The sequence below is a fragment of the Lissotriton helveticus genome, chromosome 9 (genome assembly GCF_964261635.1).
Source record: "Lissotriton helveticus chromosome 9, aLisHel1.1, whole genome shotgun sequence".
Lineage (NCBI taxonomy): Eukaryota > Metazoa > Chordata > Amphibia > Caudata > Salamandridae > Lissotriton > Lissotriton helveticus.
This window is the reverse complement of record NC_136070.1, coordinates 143,184,616-143,203,062: the sequence shown is the minus strand read 5'-3', so window position 1 is coordinate 143,203,062 and position 18,447 is coordinate 143,184,616. Positions and strand designations below refer to the sequence as shown.

General features: G+C 44.8%; 1 protein-coding gene across 2 annotated transcripts in view; it reads right to left on the bottom strand.

Moving 5' to 3' along the window:
* The window catches only part of RPAP1 (RNA polymerase II associated protein 1), a 334,836-nt gene that overhangs the window by 96,865 nt on the left and 219,524 nt on the right, over nucleotides 1–18,447 (bottom strand). For both annotated transcript variants that reach the window (XM_078659654.1, XM_078659653.1), the window contains exon 17: nucleotides 9,919–10,120. In XM_078659654.1, coding sequence (XP_078515780.1) covers nucleotides 9,919–10,120 — 202 coding nt within the window. The remainder of the gene's footprint in view (nucleotides 1–9,918; nucleotides 10,121–18,447) is intronic.

The window sequence follows — 18,447 nt, the reverse complement described above, 5'->3', positions numbered from 1 at the left end:
CCTGCAATACTGACGGATTTAATGCAATGCCAAGAGAACCTGTCAGAAGCAGGAGCAGTGGCAAATGACACAATGAATTTATTGGCTATAAGCGATGCAGACACAGATGCAGATGCAGACGCAGATACAGAGGTGTTGACAACTGATATCCTAGTCCTGGAAATTATAGCAAGCAGCGGCCCAAGTGGTGCAGAGGATAGCCTGGATGTACCAGACAACTTTTATTCAGTCACTGATGGCTCAGATGATACCCCTGCTGGGTCGAGCGAGGGAGAGGGAGAGAATCTAACGGGAGTCAGCCTTGGCTCCAGCCCGGGGGGAAACAGCAGAACCTCTCCCAATGAGAAGGACACAGTCATCAGGAGAAAAAGACTGTCGAGACGGCAAAGAGATACACAATCTCAGGAGAAAATATCCAGCAGTCAGCGACGCATCAGTGGTGACAATGCAACCACCTTAAAATGGGATTACTCCGCCACCCGGGGCACCTATCCGGAACACATGCCGCAAGGCGCTACGTTGGGGTCTGAAGTCGAACCCCCCCCCCGGCAGCAGATATTAGACTCAATAAAGCAACTGCAAGAAGCAACAAAGATTGAAGGGAAGAAAAACCGACTGGCAGCCAAGAACCTGCAATGCTCAGTTAAAAAAATTGCTAAGATCTGTGCCGACACCAAAACAAGGGTATCCTATCTCGAAGATCGTACTAGTACCCTAGAAGACCAGCAAGTGAGAGATGCGATTAAAGTAAAGGGCCATGAGCAGCAATTAACTGACATCCAATGCAAATTGGAAGATTTAGAAAATCGCCAGCGGCGGAATAATCTCAGGATCTTGGGCATAGAGGAAGGGAAAGAAGGAGATGACGTCAGAGGTTATGTATTGAAGCTGCTGAAGGGTGCTTTTCCGGAGCTGAGCCATTGGGATTGGGACAAAGAAGTCCAACGAGTGCATAGATTTCCAATGTCTATTAAGAAAAACTTTGTCCCAGCTCAGGGTGGAAACCAAAAGCAACAGAGGCCCCGAGCTATCCTGATATTCTTCGGGAATTTTCTATTGAGGGAGGAAATCTACGCCAAAGCCAGACCAAATGCAAAACGCTCATTTGACAATCAGTCCTTTTTCACAACTCCGGATTACTGTCACACGACAGTTGAGAGGCGATGGAGACTGAGAGAATTATTGGAACCATGTCATCAAATGGGACTACAAGCATATCTCATGAACCCGGCCAGGCTGAAGATAATATATAAGTCTACGGTCAGAGTTTTCACCTCCGAAATACAAGCAAAGGCGTACATAGATACTCTAAAAGCAGGGGGCCCTGCAAACACTATATAACACTATAACACTATAAACACTAAAACACTATAACATGACCTGGTAGAATCAAAAAAAAAAAAAAAGGTGGGGGATTAAAGATAAATATAGATAGGGTTATTAATGTGCGCAGTGTGTGTAGTAGAGAGACTTAAAAACTTAAAAAAAAAAAAAAAACATGAGTACACTAGTATAATACACCAGAAATGTACAAAGACGGGTGGAAGGCACAAGAGGACGGGTAGCCAGACACCACCATAGAGACCTTAGGTCTGCTTGCCTCAGTAGGAGGGGGGGTAGTGGGGGGGCAGGAGGGGGGGTAGTGGGGGGGCAGGAGGGGGGGAAGGGAGGGAAGTGGAGAAAAACGGGGGAAAAAAATCATCATCAAGAAGACATATAGAAGAAGGTGGAAAAGGGAAGGGAAAAAGGAAAAAAAAAAAGAAAAGGGTTGAAATTTTTTTTTTTTATGCGGATAGTTACAATTAATATATGTGGACTGAATGACGCCAAAAAGCGAAGAGAATTCAAGGAATACTTAAGGACAATATATGCAGATATTGTGTGCATACAAGAGACCCATGTTGAGATATCCCGCAAAATTTTTCTAGAACAGCTTGGATATCAGTTATTATCGTGTACATCACAAGGGAGTAGGACACGTGGGGTGGCAATATTGGCACGAGGCAGGATGGTGACAGTAAAAAAACAAAAGGCAGATTCATATGGAAGATGGGCTATGATTGAATGCAATGTACATGGACTTAGCTTCACTCTCTGCTCTATCTATGCACCCACAGTAGACGACCCAGAGACCCTAGATCATGTCAATGCAGAATTGTCAAATTGGCCCACACCTATCATAGTATGTGGTGACTTGAATATCAATGGGCTTAATGGTCTGTGGAAAAACGACCCGGCTAGGTTTCTGGGCCTAAAAAGGAAAAGCCATAGGGCTTTAATACAAATGATGCAGGACAACGGGCTTATTGATATATGGGAGCAGCAAAACACTGGTGGCAGGGGGAGTACATATTATTTAATGCCAAACAAATCTTTAGCTAGACTGGATTATTTTTTGACCTCACCAGTATTAATACCTATCATTAAAATTAGAAAGCTACCACGGGTGATGTCGGATCATAATCCTCTGGCCCTAGATATATCCATTGCAAATCTACAAAAAGAAAAATTCAACTGGACTTTTGAGAGAGCTCTGCTACACGATCCTAAGTATGTGGCTCAGATGGGCTCTTGGCTAAAAGAATTTTTCAGAATAAATAGAGGCTCCGCCTCTCCTGCAATAATTTGGGACACTATGAAGGCTGGTATAAGAGGGGAAACCATTAGCTTCTCAATGAGGAGAAATAGGATAGAGAAAGAGGAAATAGAGAGAAAGTTAAGAATAATAGCTGTCACCGAAGAGGAACTAACGGAAGCAATCAGGGCTAAGTACGATGTAACAGGGATACTACAAAAATTGAGCATAGCAAAAGCAGCAGTAGGTGAGGTACTGGCAGTCAAAGCTGCAGGAAAGTATATGGCATGGAAGCAGGACCAATACGAGTTCAGCGAGCAGATCGGCCGTATATTAGCTATTAGAACACGCCAGGCAGCAACTAAAGGGGAAATCTCACAAATTGTCTCTGAGGCAGGGCTCTCAGCTACGACACCAAGGGATATCTGTTCAGTCTTTCAAAATTGTTATCAAAATTTATATAATTCTGATAATAATGCAGAAATTGGCGAGATAGAAAGATACTTAGAAAGTGCACAAGTTGAGAAGTTTACAACAGCAGATAAAAAAGGGTTGGAAAGGGATTTTACGTTGGAGGAAATACAAATAGCAATTAAAGATCTACCTGCTGGAAAAGCTGTGGGCCCTGATCACATTCCGTTGGAATTTTACAAAAAACTTTTACCAAATTTAGCAGAGGATATATTTCAGCTTATGGTGTCAACTCAGAAAGGAGCAGCACCCCCAAAATCTTGGGGTGAGGCCACTATGGTGGTATTCTTGAAAAAGAACAAACCTTCAATAGATCCCGGGTCTTATCGGCCCATAAGCTTGATGAATAGCGATACGAAGATTTTCTCTAAGATACTAGCCAGCAGAATAAGTTCGATCATCTGTAAAATCATATCCCCTAGACAACATGGGTTCATCCCGGGCAGGGGCACGGCAGATCACATCAGAAGAGTGTGTACCATGTTCGATGGGACGGCTGCCTCACGAGACCCTATGGCCCTAATATTGCTAGATGCTGAGAAAGCATTTGATAGGGTCTCGTGGGGCTTCCTCTGGGCAGCATTAGCAAAAGCAAATATCGGTGATGGTTGCATCAAGGCTCTAAATGTCTTATACGCGAACCCGACAATAAGACTCAGAATAATGGGAGAACAGAGCAGGATTATAAATATCGGACGAGGAACTAGGCAAGGATGCCCATGCTCTCCGCTGCTCTTCGCTTTTTATATAGATGCTTTTATCAGAAAGATAGAGCTAAATAAGAATATCATACCAATCGTACTGAATGGATTCGAAACAAAAATTCTAGGCTATGCTGACGATCTAGCTATAACATCTGCGGACCCGGGCAGTGCGCTCTTGGAAATAGAAAGAGAAGCCAATTTATACGGGGCACTGTCGGGTTATAAATTAAATCAGAGTAAAACTCAAATCGTAATTAATAAAAAAATAACGATGGTAGATCAAAGGGTAACGGACTCTACAGTGTATCTAGGTGTAACAATAACTTCAGATCTTTCTAAAATAGTCGAAATGAACCTAGGATCGCTCATTAAAAAGACCAAGAAGGATCTAGATAGATTAAATAATCTACATTTAACAATAATCGGACGGTGCAACTTAATAAAAATGACATTCTTGTCTAAAGTATTATATTTGTTTCGAACAATTCCATTGAAATTTAATAACAAATGGCTTGAGGAAATAGAGAGGGTTACAAACTGCTTTATCTGGGCTAAGGGCAGAACACGGCGAGCACTAAAATTTTTGTCTTTGCCAAGGGAGAGAGGAGGCCTCGCGGCTCCCGACTTCAAGGCCTATTACTGGGCAACTGCTCTACAATGTATCAGAGGGTTAGTTGGCGGGAGTATGGAGGACCAGTGGAGAGGGCGAGAAAGTGTCCCCGACATATATGAGTTATTAATCAAGGGTTCCAACAACTGGCTTCTTACATTTAACGAAGCCAGTTACTACAAAAAAAAAAGTTTAAGACCCTTGGACCAGCAGTATCAATTTGGTCTGCCCTCAGGAAGAAAATAAAAATGGGGAGAATGAATTACTATACACCTCTGTATAAGAACCAACTTTTACCGGGGATATTCCACGACCAGGTAATGAAAAGGTGGGATACATTGGGAGTGAAAACTATTGGGGACCTCATAGATACGACAGGCTTTATGACATTTGTGCATCTACAGCAACTATATAACATAGACCGTAGAGACTTCTTTAAGTATTTACAAATTAGATCTGTGTTGGCAAAAAAACAGGGAGGGGATATCAACTATAAGAGAGAGGACATTATGGAATTACTAAGAGATCAGAAGGGCTGCTCGATATCCCAGATTTATGGGGAATTGATCCAGCTAAAGGAGGATGATTGTGGAAGGGCCGTACAAAAATGGAATACCAAGCTAAATCTAACTGGTAACGAGGTTGAAAAATCGCTCCGGTTATTAAATTCAGTGCTAAGAGTAACCAACTTACAAGCCCAGCAATACAAGACACTATTCGAGCTTTATTATACACCACATAGAATTGCTCAATGGGGCGGAACAACGGGGGCTGTCTGCCCTAGATGCCAGCCAAATCAGGCAGACACCATACACATGTTCGTGGCCTGCCCAGCCCTGGACCTATTTAAAAACTCAATAGAGAAATTCTTTGATAGAGAACTAGGGATCAATATTAGCATAACGAATGAAGTTATGGTTCTAGGGATCACCAGGGATGACATAGAAATATCTCATTCGGAATTTGTGTACTTAGCAATGACTTTAAGTCGGTTATGCATTGCAACAATGTGGAAAGATCCAAACCCGCCAACATTTCAACAATGGCTATCACGGTTGCTAGCTATATATGTATTGGAAAAAGCAATGTATGATAAAAAGGGACGGACAGCAAAACAATTGTGAAAAAGAATATGGGCCCCTATAATCGAATGGAAACAAAGGCTAGAAAATGGCTAGAAATTTAAATTTGTTGCCCGCTCCTCTATCCTCTTGTCTTTTCTCTGACTTTTATTTCTCCCTCTTCTCTTTATCATAACTCAATGTAAATAGATAATATATTTTGTATGTTGTTCCAGCATGAGGAGAAACACTGTATAATTTTGCCATATATATTCTTTTATCCATGTATATAATATTGTGATATATGAATTAACGGTAATTTTTGAAGAATGAAATGTACTATGTCTGATGATGATGAAATAAAAAAAAAGGAAGTGGAGGCTGCTCCATGCATCAAGGCTTTTCGTCTGCCCCTACCCCTTCCACTGTTATTACCTCTGATGGAGCCTCTTTAAAAACCCTTAGTGTGTGTGTGTGGTTTGGCCCTGCTCCTGCTGAGAAGTGGAAGCATCTGTGGTGGTGGATTTGTATCCTGCTTTGTACCCGGAGTGATGAAAGGAGCCCCTAGGCATTGGAGTTTGTAAAGCTCCAATAGCTTTAGCAGTATGGATGTCTTATTTCATCTTCTGTAAAGTGGTGTCTACCTGAGGACCAAACTGATGTTCTATGTCGAAAGGCATGTGGAGGACTGCGTGTAGGATCTCTGATTTAAAACCAGAACTTCTGAGCCAAGCATGTCTCCTGAGAAGTGCGCTTGTATTAATGCCTCTAGCTGCTGTATCCACTGCATTAAAGGAACATCTAAGAGTTGTTAGTGATGGCCTGACCTTCTGATACAATGTGCTGCCCTCTTTGATTATGTCCTCAGGGAGATGCTGTAGCAGTTGTTTCATTTCGTCCCAAAGGGCCCTGTCATAACGTGCAAGAAGGGCCTCAGAATTGGCAAAGCACCAATGATTAGCTGCTTGTGCTGCTATTCGTTTCCCTGCAGCATCAATATGTGTACTCTCTTTTTCAGCAGGTGGCGCATCCCCAGTTGCATGATTGTTGGCTCTCTTATGAGCTCTAGTAGCAACAATAGAGTCTAGGGGTACCTGACTGCGCATAAAAAGAGGATCTGAAGGATCTGCTTTATATTTTTTTTTATCTACCCATGGGGTAATTACACGGACCTGTATGTGCTCTGTAAATATGTCATCATCTTGAAATAGCATGCTGGGAAGCAGGGGCAACTACTGTGTGTCTTTGTGGGTAGAGGACAGTGTATCAAAAAAGGGAGTCTTGTTCTAGAGACTCCTTATGTAATTGGACTCAATGGTAAGTAGCTGCGCAAGCAATTAACTGTTGATAAGTATTGGCATCTTCCGGAGAGGAAGGATGCGCTGGATAGAGATATGGGTCATTAGGAGGAGTGACAGGATCTGTATTGTAAGTGTCCCAAGGATCAGGATCCCTAACAGTTCTCCCATACCTCTTGTATGTGACATTGGTGAATCGGGCAGTGCAACATCGAGAGGGTCATGATGTGGAGATGAAGGAGAAGAAGGTGGGGATGGTGGGGATGGTGGAGGAGGTGATGAATAAGGAGGTGGAGGAGGAGGTGGTGGTGGTAGAGGAGGATGATGAGTAGGGCTGGCAGCCTTGTCATTAGCCCTTTTTGTGAGAGACACAAAAACGTCCAATTCCTCTTAAAAAGTTACCTGCCTCTTTGGTGATGGAGAGGCTATAATTTGCCCTGTGCCTTCTTGAATATGGATTTTTCTCGGTCTAATATCCATTTTCTGCAGAATTGGCTCGACTGGAGACAGACAAACTGATGACTGCTTCAAGCATTTTGCCTCGGTCGATTTCAGAATCGAGGGTTTGGAGGTTGAGGAAAGTGTTTTGTCCGGCACCGAGGTAGATTCATTTGGTTGCTGCATAGGTCCTTGGAGACCAAGGAATGTGTGCTCAATCTGAGGAGGTCGATACCAAGGATTTAGCCTTGGTGGTAGTTTGTGGTACTGCACCGGAAGGCGTAGCATCCGAAGTATGTTTTTTGGATTTGACCATGGCCAGAAGGAAGTGGCGGTCTGGTGACCTATAAAAGGGGGAAGGTCAAATGTTTGGAAGTCTTTTTTGGAGGTGTCCGGTCCATCAGGAACACATCTTCAGCACCGACGGTGCACGCAGGATCATAGACCCGAAACAGGCAGTCGATTGGTGCCTGAACCGACTAAAGTTTCGAGCAGCGCTGGATTGGGAAAGCATGATTGAGATAAACTATACCGTCTAAGACAAGATAGAACCAAAGACTAAAACCAAACAGAGTTTAACATGGAGGAGAGGCACACACGTCCGAACCAGACGCTGGAGTGAAAACAATTTAACAAAAGAGTCGCAGTATCACAGAGAGGATTGGTCACCCTACCTCAAAAAACTTCTTCGAAGAAAAACAAGTTGCACAAATCTGACCCAACACTATATGGCAGGAGTATGCAGAGCATGTGCATCTATCTACAGCTACACATTCCATCGAAAATTATATTTCATTCACCATTTTGCAACACAGGAACGTTGGTGTACGTTTAATAAAAGCCATGTTGCATGTTTCTGCATAACTCGAGTTCGGGTAATGTTTAAGCTACAAACCCTTTTTAGATAGGACTATGTAATCTAAGTAGGATATTACCACTTCAATGGTCAATGTGATTTTACTAGAGTACTGCAGCAGTGGAAGGACAAGCTGAAGCAGATCAAGATGGTAGAATTCATTTGAGAGCAAAGTTTGAATATTACCCTCAAATGGCAACCCTTTCGCATGAGTGGGAAGCAGCCAGCCACTCAAAGGTAAGCAGCACGGGTGGTCAAAGCACATGTGCACAATTTCAGTCTAGCCTCTGTTAAGGTAGAGCTAGTTTTGGTGCATCTAATGTTGATCCTGCTTTCAGTACACTGTAATTGGTGGTGGGACGAAGCTCCTTCCTGTAGGCAGGATGGAGGTGGGAGTCATGTGCAGGTGTCACCTGATGCTGTAGGCTTCACAGGTGCAAGTCAAAGCAGTCAAGTAGCCATTACATACAAATGGTGAGACAGGAAATACTTGGAGTATTCTGCATCCGATATCACTTCTAATCGAGTAAGGTACCAGTTTGCTATCTGGATCCCTGGGTTTGCAAAAAGAATGTGAAGCTTTTTACTCACAAATTCTCTTAAATGTCACTAATGGAGACAGGATCAGGCTTTTACTGAGGCAGAAAAACATACCCCTTGCAATGGACAGGAGTCGGACTATGTCATATGTGAAGTTCTAAGCACCTCAATTTTGAATCCCTGGTTGTAGAACTTCTTCCTGTTGGCTGCTGTGATACTGACCACTAGATGAATCACCGGCAAGCTCGAGAAGCTTGCCACTCATCACCAAAGTGTAAGATGCAGTTTCTTTTGCGGAAGGGAAAGATGAAACTGGAACTTTCATCTCAATATCCATTGACGCAGCAGCGTTGATGCAGACACTGTGAAAGAGACTCTACTGCCAAGGTCATCTCATTTAGCTCTAAGGAACACGCATTCCTTTTGCAGGCTCTGGTAAGACTATGTTCAACAAATGTCACAGTTTGTAGTTGAATGGGAGTTCAGAGGACGACAGACCACACAGAATTTGTGATTATCTTTTTTGGACATCCTGCCACTAGAAGGGGGACATAGTACACACATCCAGGCATGGTAAATAATAGAACAAAATTGTATGAAAGTACCATTAGTGAAAAGAAGGAAACATGTGTTATTACAAAAGAAAACATGGCTTAACAAGGAAGCTAAAGTCCTAGAATGCCAAGTCAATGCACAACACTCCAAATAAATTGGTGTTTTTAATCCAAAATAGTCTTCAGAGAAGGCAGAAAATGTTGAGATTTTTTTCAATGGCTGGAAAAGACACAACTGTCAAATTCCCTGCTGGACAGAATATAATAGATAGCACATTATCCAAGATTCTTAAAGGCATTTATTTTTTATAAAACCTGAATTTGTTTACACGTTGCATTTTATGGGCAAAGCTTAGAGTTATTTAGAGTTGTATGGATGCGGGACAACCACCAAAATTGGTAGATATATTGTATGCCCTGAGAGTGCATTTATGTTGGTGGAACTCTAAATACGGCGGCGGAGATGGGGGTCTGCAATTTTTTGCTAGAAGCCCTGCCCTACCGAACTGTAAATGAAACCCTATAAATTTAAGTACAACATTATGCCATATAAGAAGGTGAGCAAACATCCTTATCGGAGACCATCAAAATATCTAATGCTACTTTCGACCTCTAATATGTCAATTATGTACATGTATGGTTTTGACGCTTTTAATTTATTTAGTAATATGCAAACTGTGTGTCCACTTTTTTCTTCTCTTTTACTATCATACACTTATTTCAATTAGAAACTGCTCTAAGGATAGCCTTTACCATCTCCATAAATTTCCAATTCCAAATAATGCTATTAATTTGTTTATCAGTGGCTCACCTGTCGACTGCAAGATCTGTAGTAGCATCCTAAAAAGATGATGTACGCCGATGTTAGTGGTCGAATGAGGTCCCAAGAAGCTGGACGGACGATCTCTTCTAGGGATCTCTTAAAACATGCTTCCAGAAACGGCTTGAGCCCAGCCACGTGAGTCCATGTAATTGGAGGAGGAGAAATCTGAGGTCCATCTTCTGTGAGACTGCTGCAATGGCACAAAACATTTATTTTACCCAAAGGGCATTTAATATGATTGGGTGGAAAACCCAATTAACCCATTACAAAGCAATGTAGCACACAGTTCTTGTAAATGTTAGCTTTCTACCTATTTCCTAGGGATTCCACGTAAATATTCCTGAGAAGCTTACTGAATGTTTTATAAATTGCAAATATTACTCTACAGAGGAATTGGAATTTGAAAAGGGATGGTGTTCAAGTTCCAGGAAGACACAGAAAGAAAGCTATTGTCTTGCTGCAAGCCATGGAGACTGAGGTGCCAAAGGTTCTTATCCAACCACAGACATGTCACTCCAGACCAGCTCAAAGTGTGTGTGTGTGTGTGGGTATGTGGATATACATACATATATACACACATATATATATATATATATATATATATATATATCTATATATATATATATATATATATATATATATATTACCTACTGGCGGTCGCCAGTAGGTATATATAGTTAGGATTTTTTCTCTATGGGATTTTTGAAAATTCTATGTCTAATAACTTTGGCGTTTGGGGACGGAATTGGCTGAAATTTTCAGGAAAATGGAACATTTTGTTTCTGAGCAGCCCCTGGAAATTTGGGGGGGATTCGTCAAGGGGGGGGCGAGAAAAAAGGGGGGTCCCAAAACGCGTTTTTCCCATGTTAATTTCCATAGGGCGGTTGGCCTCACTTTTAGCCCGAACGGCTGAATGGATTTGCACAAAACTTGGCAAAATTGTAGGGACTGTTTGCCCGATGTGCCTTTGCTAGGTCTCAATATATGTGCTTCAGTGGATTTTGATAAATTAACGTTCAAAAAAATATATATATCTGTAAGCGCGCTCCGGGCAGCGCCCCGGTTCGCGTACCTGACGCGTAACGGAACTTCGCGAAGCGAAGCTGATTGGCTCTCCGGTGTCTGTCAACATTCTAAACAGTCCGGAGCGGCCGCAATCTTGTCTCTCGGTAGGATCGAGAGACAAGATGTGGTGAAAAACGAAGGGGGAAATGAAGGAAAGGGGGCAAGGTAGACCCCTCCTGACCCCCTAGGATTGATGAGGGGGATATTAAAGTGCCCCGCGGGGCAAAAAATAAAAAAATAATTTTTTTGCGATTTTTCGCCGTAGACGCGCGTCCCGGTACGCGAACCGGGTGGCTCACCGGGCAGCTAACCGGGCAGCTAACCGGCAGCGTAACGGAAGTCCGCCATCTTGTGTTTTTGGAGCGTCCGGTTCACGTACCGGGTAGCGTACCGGTAAGCGTAACAAGGGGAAAACCAAGAGAAACAGTAAAAAAAAATTAAGGGAACAGATTTCCAGCAAACTTGGCAAAATTGTAGGGACTGTTTGTTTGATGTGCCTTTGCAAGGCCTCAAGATATGTGCATGTGTGGATTTTCTCTAATTAAGGTTAAAAAAAATATATATATCTCTAAGCGTGCTCCGGCGCGCTTACGTTACGGGTTTTGTTTGCGCTGCAGAGCCGATACGTCACGGTTATGCGACGCGTCATGAGGCGTCTCACGTGGCTACGTGATACGTCACGTAATAAAGAATATATTTTACAGCTATAGATATTAGCTTTTAAAAAACCAATGAAATTCACTGAAAAAACCATAGGTTATAGACCATATATAGTTAGGAATTTGCATTTACAAAACCTTGAAAATTCACGGAAAAAACCATAGGTTAGAGACCATATATAGTTAGCTGGACATTTTATTGACATAAAACCAATGAAATTCCATATATAGTTAGTTGCACTAACTATATATCGCGCACCCTGCAATCCTGCAATCCACTGCTGATGATGTCACATATTACATCATTCATGACATGGTCAGTGACATCACTGATGACCAGAATCTGTAGTAACTCATCAGATTTAATAACAGCCCAACTCCAGTGTAAGGAGAGATTTCTTGCCAGAGGATATCCCCTAAAAATTATTCAAGCAGCCATCAACAAAACAATGAAGCAAGATAGGGACACTCTCCTGGTTCCAAGAAAAGCTAGGGAAACAGTTGATAATAAGACGTTGAGCCCTGAGCCAGTGAGACTAACCATCCCCTATAGTGCCCAGGAGAAAGCCATAACCAGAATCGTCACAAAAAATTGGGCGATAATCAAGAGTGACCCGGTTATAGGGCATGAAATGCCCAACAAACCCAGCATTGCCTTTAAGAGAGCACCTTCAATGCATAGCTTTTTGGTTTCCAATTGCCCAGAATTATCTTCTCCCAATAAATGGTGGAAGGCATCTAATGGTTTCACTAAATGCAGAACTTGCAAAGCCTGCGAATATGGCGTAAACAAGAAGAGTTACTGCACGGCTTTCAACAACAAAGAAATCAAAATCTCCAAGCCCCTGCATTGTAAAACTGAATTTGCTATCTATGTGGTGGAGTGCACATGCCCATTAAAATATGTGGGCAGCACCAAATTACCTGCTAACAAAAGGGTTCTACAACATATGCGGGCCATTGTTAATCATGACCCGACGTACCCTGTCGCAAGACACTTTCGTGAGGTCCATAATAACAATCTCCAGGACCTCTCGTATTATGTCATCGACACTATCCCCAAAACTAAGAGAGGTGGTGACAGGGAGAAACGGATGAGAAAACTAGAGACCCGATACATCCTTAACTTTAACAGCAAGAACCCCGGGGGCCTGAACAACACAGAAGATTTACATACGTGGTTGTAAAACAGTTGATTATGTGATTTGATACTCCTTTCCTAAATTACTTCACCCCTCAAATCCTTCCCAATGTTAACCCGCATATGAACCACATCATGGCCAATCCGACTTATTTCAGATTCTATGCCATGTAAATAAGCTCTATGAGTGAAAAATAATAGTGCTAAACTTTGTTGAATATTACCAATAGAGTACCAATAGCCGCCTAAGTCTTCTTCAAACCAAGAATCATATTGGTTTTTTACACTTAGTTTTCATTTTCACATCATTTTTTCACCTATGCACCGTAATTCACTCACTTTTCCAGCTTCTCGAAAGATTAGGGGAACCAAAATGTTAAGATCAAACGGGCATTGCATTTAAGCAATGAATTTAGCACAAGTTGATAATGTCAGAGCGTGTGTTGATATATTATTAAATTTGCACATGGTCATGCCATTTAAGGACATGTATAATGAATTGTATTGATGATATTAATATTAGGCGAACCATTGATGGTCTTTTTATAGATTTCTTAAGATTTTCTAAATGAAATATATATTTTTGTATTGATGTATGTTAGACCTGTCTGGTTTTTTTTCGTAGTCCCTCCAATTTATTATTTATTTTGTCCCCTTTTTGCCCCTCATACCTTTAATAATTTTTGTCCACTAATTTTTTCTAGGTGTTGGTCAAAGGGATAGGTGTTTTTTCCCCCCTCATAGTTTTTCACCTCAGGCCCAGAGGCCTGTTCTGACAGGAAGATAGTTGGAACCACAAAATGGTGGCTACCAACTGCCCTAACTGCCAGACCCAGAACCTGCCCATAGACTAGTATAGGGCGTTCCAGAACCTTCTGGTCCCTTCTGGACCACTGAGGGACAGCCTATATAAGGCGGAATGCTGGACAGCCATTTTGTCTGTCAGTGAGGAGCAGCTAGAGTGAAGGCTGAGGTCTGGTAGGGGTAGGATCCTGAAGGGTGGATTGCTCTACAAGGGTAGCCCTCTGTCAAGGCTTTCCCACCTCCCATTTCCTGTTGTCCTAGCCAAGTTAGTTCATCCTGCTGATCCTGGACAGATAGGGGAAGGGGTTAATTCCAATAGTCTTCAGAACTGAGGAGGACCCTGCCCTGGGAGCAGAAGTAAGAGTTCCCTAGTGCCCCTAAGTCTGTTCAGTAAGGAGGGATAGGGGATTAGTGCTGAAGAAGAGCTCTGTGGCTCTACTCTGAAAGAGCCCCCCTTTTACACCCCTCTTCTCTAAAGTGTGGAAAGGAAGCACTTCCTCAATATAACAACGAGATATCCTTACCACTGACTGGTCCTGTGGTGTGTGGCAAGCCTCCCAGCCTGTTAGGTGGAAAGTGAGGGGTTAGGAACTTGTTCTCTTCCTTGAACTGGGAGCGGGGCCCCTGAGGCACCGATCGCGCTCTGTATCAGCGCCTTCACAGGATCCACGGAGCCTGAGAAGCCTTGCAAGGCTTTCCTTCGTGAGCGGGACCCCGGGGGCGCCTGCCGTGCTCCATTCGCGTTGCTGTGCAGCGCCCCGGTTGTCAGGGGAAAGTGAAGGTGAGACACTGCCAAAAGGCGCCTTCGCGCATGCCCCAGGTCATTGCAGTCATCCCCTCAGGAGGGGCCTAGGACCGAGCAGGCCCGTGTGAAAAGCGTCATTCCTGAGAGGCGGCACCAACGCGAGCGCTACCGCGCATGACAGCGGGAATAGTGGCTCCGCCGATCAACACGGAGGAGGAGCTGCCACAGCAGCCAGAGTGAGTGTCCAGCCTTTTCCCTCCACTCGCGCGCCACGCAGAGGAGCTGGCCCGAGTGGGGAGGGAGAGCAGAGGAGCTTCCAGAGGCGAGAGAGCCTTTTCCATACTCGGTTCCTTGGCCATATCGGCTGCTATTCCCCCTTGCTTCTGGCGTAAGACGATTTCTGCATACTCAATTACAAGTAAGGAGGTAAACACGTGGGGGAAGTGACTTCCACAAGAGTAACTGGTGTCATAGCCTGAGACTTCAGAAGTGAGTAAACCGAGACTCTGTCCCCCGAAGTGCAATGTCCATGAGGAATCCCAGACAGGGCTTTATTGAGTGCTGATTTAATTGATTACAACCAGTTCTTCTTTGGCAAGCTAAGAAGGGGAATTGTAGGGTTATCAATGTGATGGATATTGCCTACCTGACTAGTTATAAGTGCTGAACTTGCCTCTTCTAAAGTAATGCTGTGATGAGAAGTTGCTGAAGAGTAGAGCAGAGTACAGTAAATGCATATCTGAGCTAGTAGAGTAAAAGTATTACCTGCCAGATTTGGTGAAGAGGCCTGACTAAATGTAATGTACTGTAAATGCTGGTTGATAAAATGTACTAGTAGCTCAAAAGTATAGTTATTGCTTCCAAGACAGTCTGAAATGCCTAAAGTGTAAATTTTGAAACCAAAGAGCAGAGATATTGTTTTTATAAACCAGTGCATATTTTTATAACAAATTGGTGTAGTGTCCTTTTTAAGTGTTATTACGTGGATTTACTGCTGGATGGGTTGCAACCTTCACACTTGTGCCTCTAGGATTGCATGTCTTACCCTAGGCCAGGCTACCCTAGGTGACCTGACATCCCAGGTTCCAACAGATTGGTGTCTAGCGGTGGGATCCTGACTGTGGTTGCAGCTACTCAGTAGTAATTAAACGTAATACACTAGCCTACACCAGGAGTTTTCTCCTAGCGGCCCTCCTAATTTGTCCTTTTGTTTTTCCAAATTTGTTCCTGGTGGTGGGGTGGAGGTGGCTTTAGGTTGCCCTTGCAACTCTAATTTCCTTGTGTGTATAACTTGGTATTGCCTATTGTAAAATGGAGTTTGCATTAGAAAACCTAGATACCTATTCTGTGGCTCAGCTGAAAGATTTCTGCCAGAAAATGGGGGTATTTTTTAAGCATGGTGCCAAGAAGGGGGAACTCCAGACCAGTCTAAGGGCTTGGGTGGAGGCACACAAAGAAGGGAAGGAGGAGGATGAAGGGGCAGACCGGGACCCGGTTGTGGAGATAAATGGATTATTCCATTCGGAGGGGGAAAACCTACTCCCAGGACCAGGGTCCTACTCCAGGAAAGGCAGTAGTGTCTCCGGGGGAAGCTTAACCGAAGCAGAGCTCGCTGACAGGAGGGAAAAGAGGCAATTAAAATGGGAGTTGGCTAAGCTGGAGCAGGAGAAGGAAGAGAAGAGGATGGTTCATGAGTTCAGGTTGAAAGAGTTGGAACTCCAGGCCCTGCAAAGGGGGCCCTCTCCTGTAATAAATGGTGGCAGCGATTTCAAAGAAACAGACCCTATTTGCCAAAAGACCTTATTGCTAGCTTTAGTCAGGGAGATGACATAGCCAAGTGGTTGGCTGCCTATGAGGTCTCCTTAAGAGCCCATGGGGTGCAGGAGAAGCACTGGGGGGGTGGTTTGTATAGATACATGCCTCCTGCTGGTCGGGACACCTTGCTGGCCCTGGAACCCGAGGAGCAAACCAACTACCCCATCATGAAGCTAGCATTAGTAAGGAAGTTTGGGCTTACCCCAGAAAGGTACCGTCAGAAGTTCAGGGGGAGCCACAAGTTGGGTACCCAGAACTGGGTGGACTTCCTTGACTACGCACGTAAGGCATTGGAGGGCTGGGTCAAGGGCAGTGAGGTGAAGGACTATGAGGGGTTGTATGATCTATTTTTGAAAGAGCACCTCCTCGAGAAATGTTTTCCCGAGCTGCGCCAACACCTGGTGGACAGCAAGCTGACCAATCCCGGAAGCTTGCAGAGGAGGCGGACATCTGGGCAAGTACCCGGGTGTCCTCAAAGGGGACTGGAGGGGATTCCCAAAAGGCCGGACAGGGCGCCCCCCAGAAGAAGGAGGGGGGAGATAAAAAGAAGGAGTTCTCTAAAGGTCCCCAAAACAATTTCCAAGGAAAGGGAACAGGTTTCACCCCTAAGGTAAACCCGCCCAGAAACCCTAATCCTGGCCAAAGCCAGCAGCCAAGGGTTCTCCACTGTTTTGAGTGTGGTGGTGTTGGACATTATAAGGGAGATGTCAGATGCCCAAAGAGACCACCCCCTCCCACCCCCTCCCACCGGAGGAAAACCACCGGGTGTAGCTAGTGTAGCGCTCGGGAGGAGTTGCCCTTAGATAAGGGGGGTGAGTGGGCGGGTGTCACCTTAGTGTCCCTGGGAGAACGGGAGATGGTTCCAAAGATCCAGGTGCCCCCAAATACTACAAAGTATGGGCAATGGGTCACCATCAATGGCCAAAGAGGGGAGGCTCTGAGAGATACAGGAGCCAGTATGACTATGGTGAGAAGTCGACTGGTGTCTCCAGAGCAGGTGGTTCCCAATGTACTCCACCCCGCCGCGATGGCTGACGGCAGAATGGGCCACTATCCAGTGGCTGAGGTTCCCTTTGAGTGGGAAGGGGTTGCAGGTTCACTTTGAGTTGCCGTAAGCCCTGCCGTGCCAGTTGATTGTCTGCTGGGGAATGACATGGAGCACAACACTTGGAGAGAGGTGGAATACCGGACGCACTCTGCGATGCTGGGTACACCTGACTGGGCCTGTGTGAGCACAAGGTCTGCGACTGCCTGGAGAGGGAGTTCGCCTGGGTTGGAGCCTGGAACAATGGCCCAACCCGCTGCCAAAAAGGGACAGACCCGAAGACAGGAAGAGCCTGCTTCGGCTTCCACACCCCATGTGACAGATCGGCCACCTGCAGTGGTGGACCAGGAGTCTGTGGAGGGGGAAGTAGACTCTCTGGAGGATTTACCCATCCCTGCTGAGTGGCACGTGGAGGGAGGACCTACCAGAGAGGAATTCTGTAAGGGGCAGAGGGAGTGCCCTACCCTTGAGGGACTGAGGCGTCAGGCTGAAGCCCAGGCAGCAGGTGATGCTACGGGACACCACCATATTTACTGGGAGGATGGACTCCTCTACAGTGAACTCAAGGTACCCTTACCTGGCTCATCAAGGGCCTTGGTAGTCCCGCAGCAATACCGAGCCTTTCTGCTGGAATTGGGTCATGCAATACCCTTGGCAGGACACTTAGGCCAGGACAAGACCTTTGCTCGGCTTGTCCTCCACTTTTACTGGCCTCAGATGAAAGTGGCGTCCAACACTTACTGTCGGACATGTGTATCCTGCCAGGCCAGTGGGAAAACGGGGGTGAAGCTGAAAGCTCCCCTGGAACCACTTCCAGTCGTTAGCACCCCCTTTGAAAGGGTGGGCATCGACATTGTAGGGCCATTGGATCCACCAACAACAGCTGGTCACAGGTTTATCCTGGTTCTGGTGGATCATGCCACACGTTATCCAGAGGCCATTCCTCTGAGGACTGTCACTGCACCTGTGGTGGCTAGGGCCCTGATGGGAATCTTTACCCGAGTAGGATTTCCTAAGGAAGTTGTGTCCGACAGGGGGACCAACTTTCTGTCGGCTTACATGCGGGCGATGTGGAAGGAGTGTGGAGTGACTTACCGGTTCACTACTCCTTATCACCCCCAGTCGAATGGACTGGTAGAGAGGTTCAATAAGACCCTGAAGGGCATGATAAGAAGTCTGCCTGAGAGCCTACGGAGGAAATGGGACGTCCTCCTGCCCTGTTTGCTGTTTTCCTGCCGAGAAG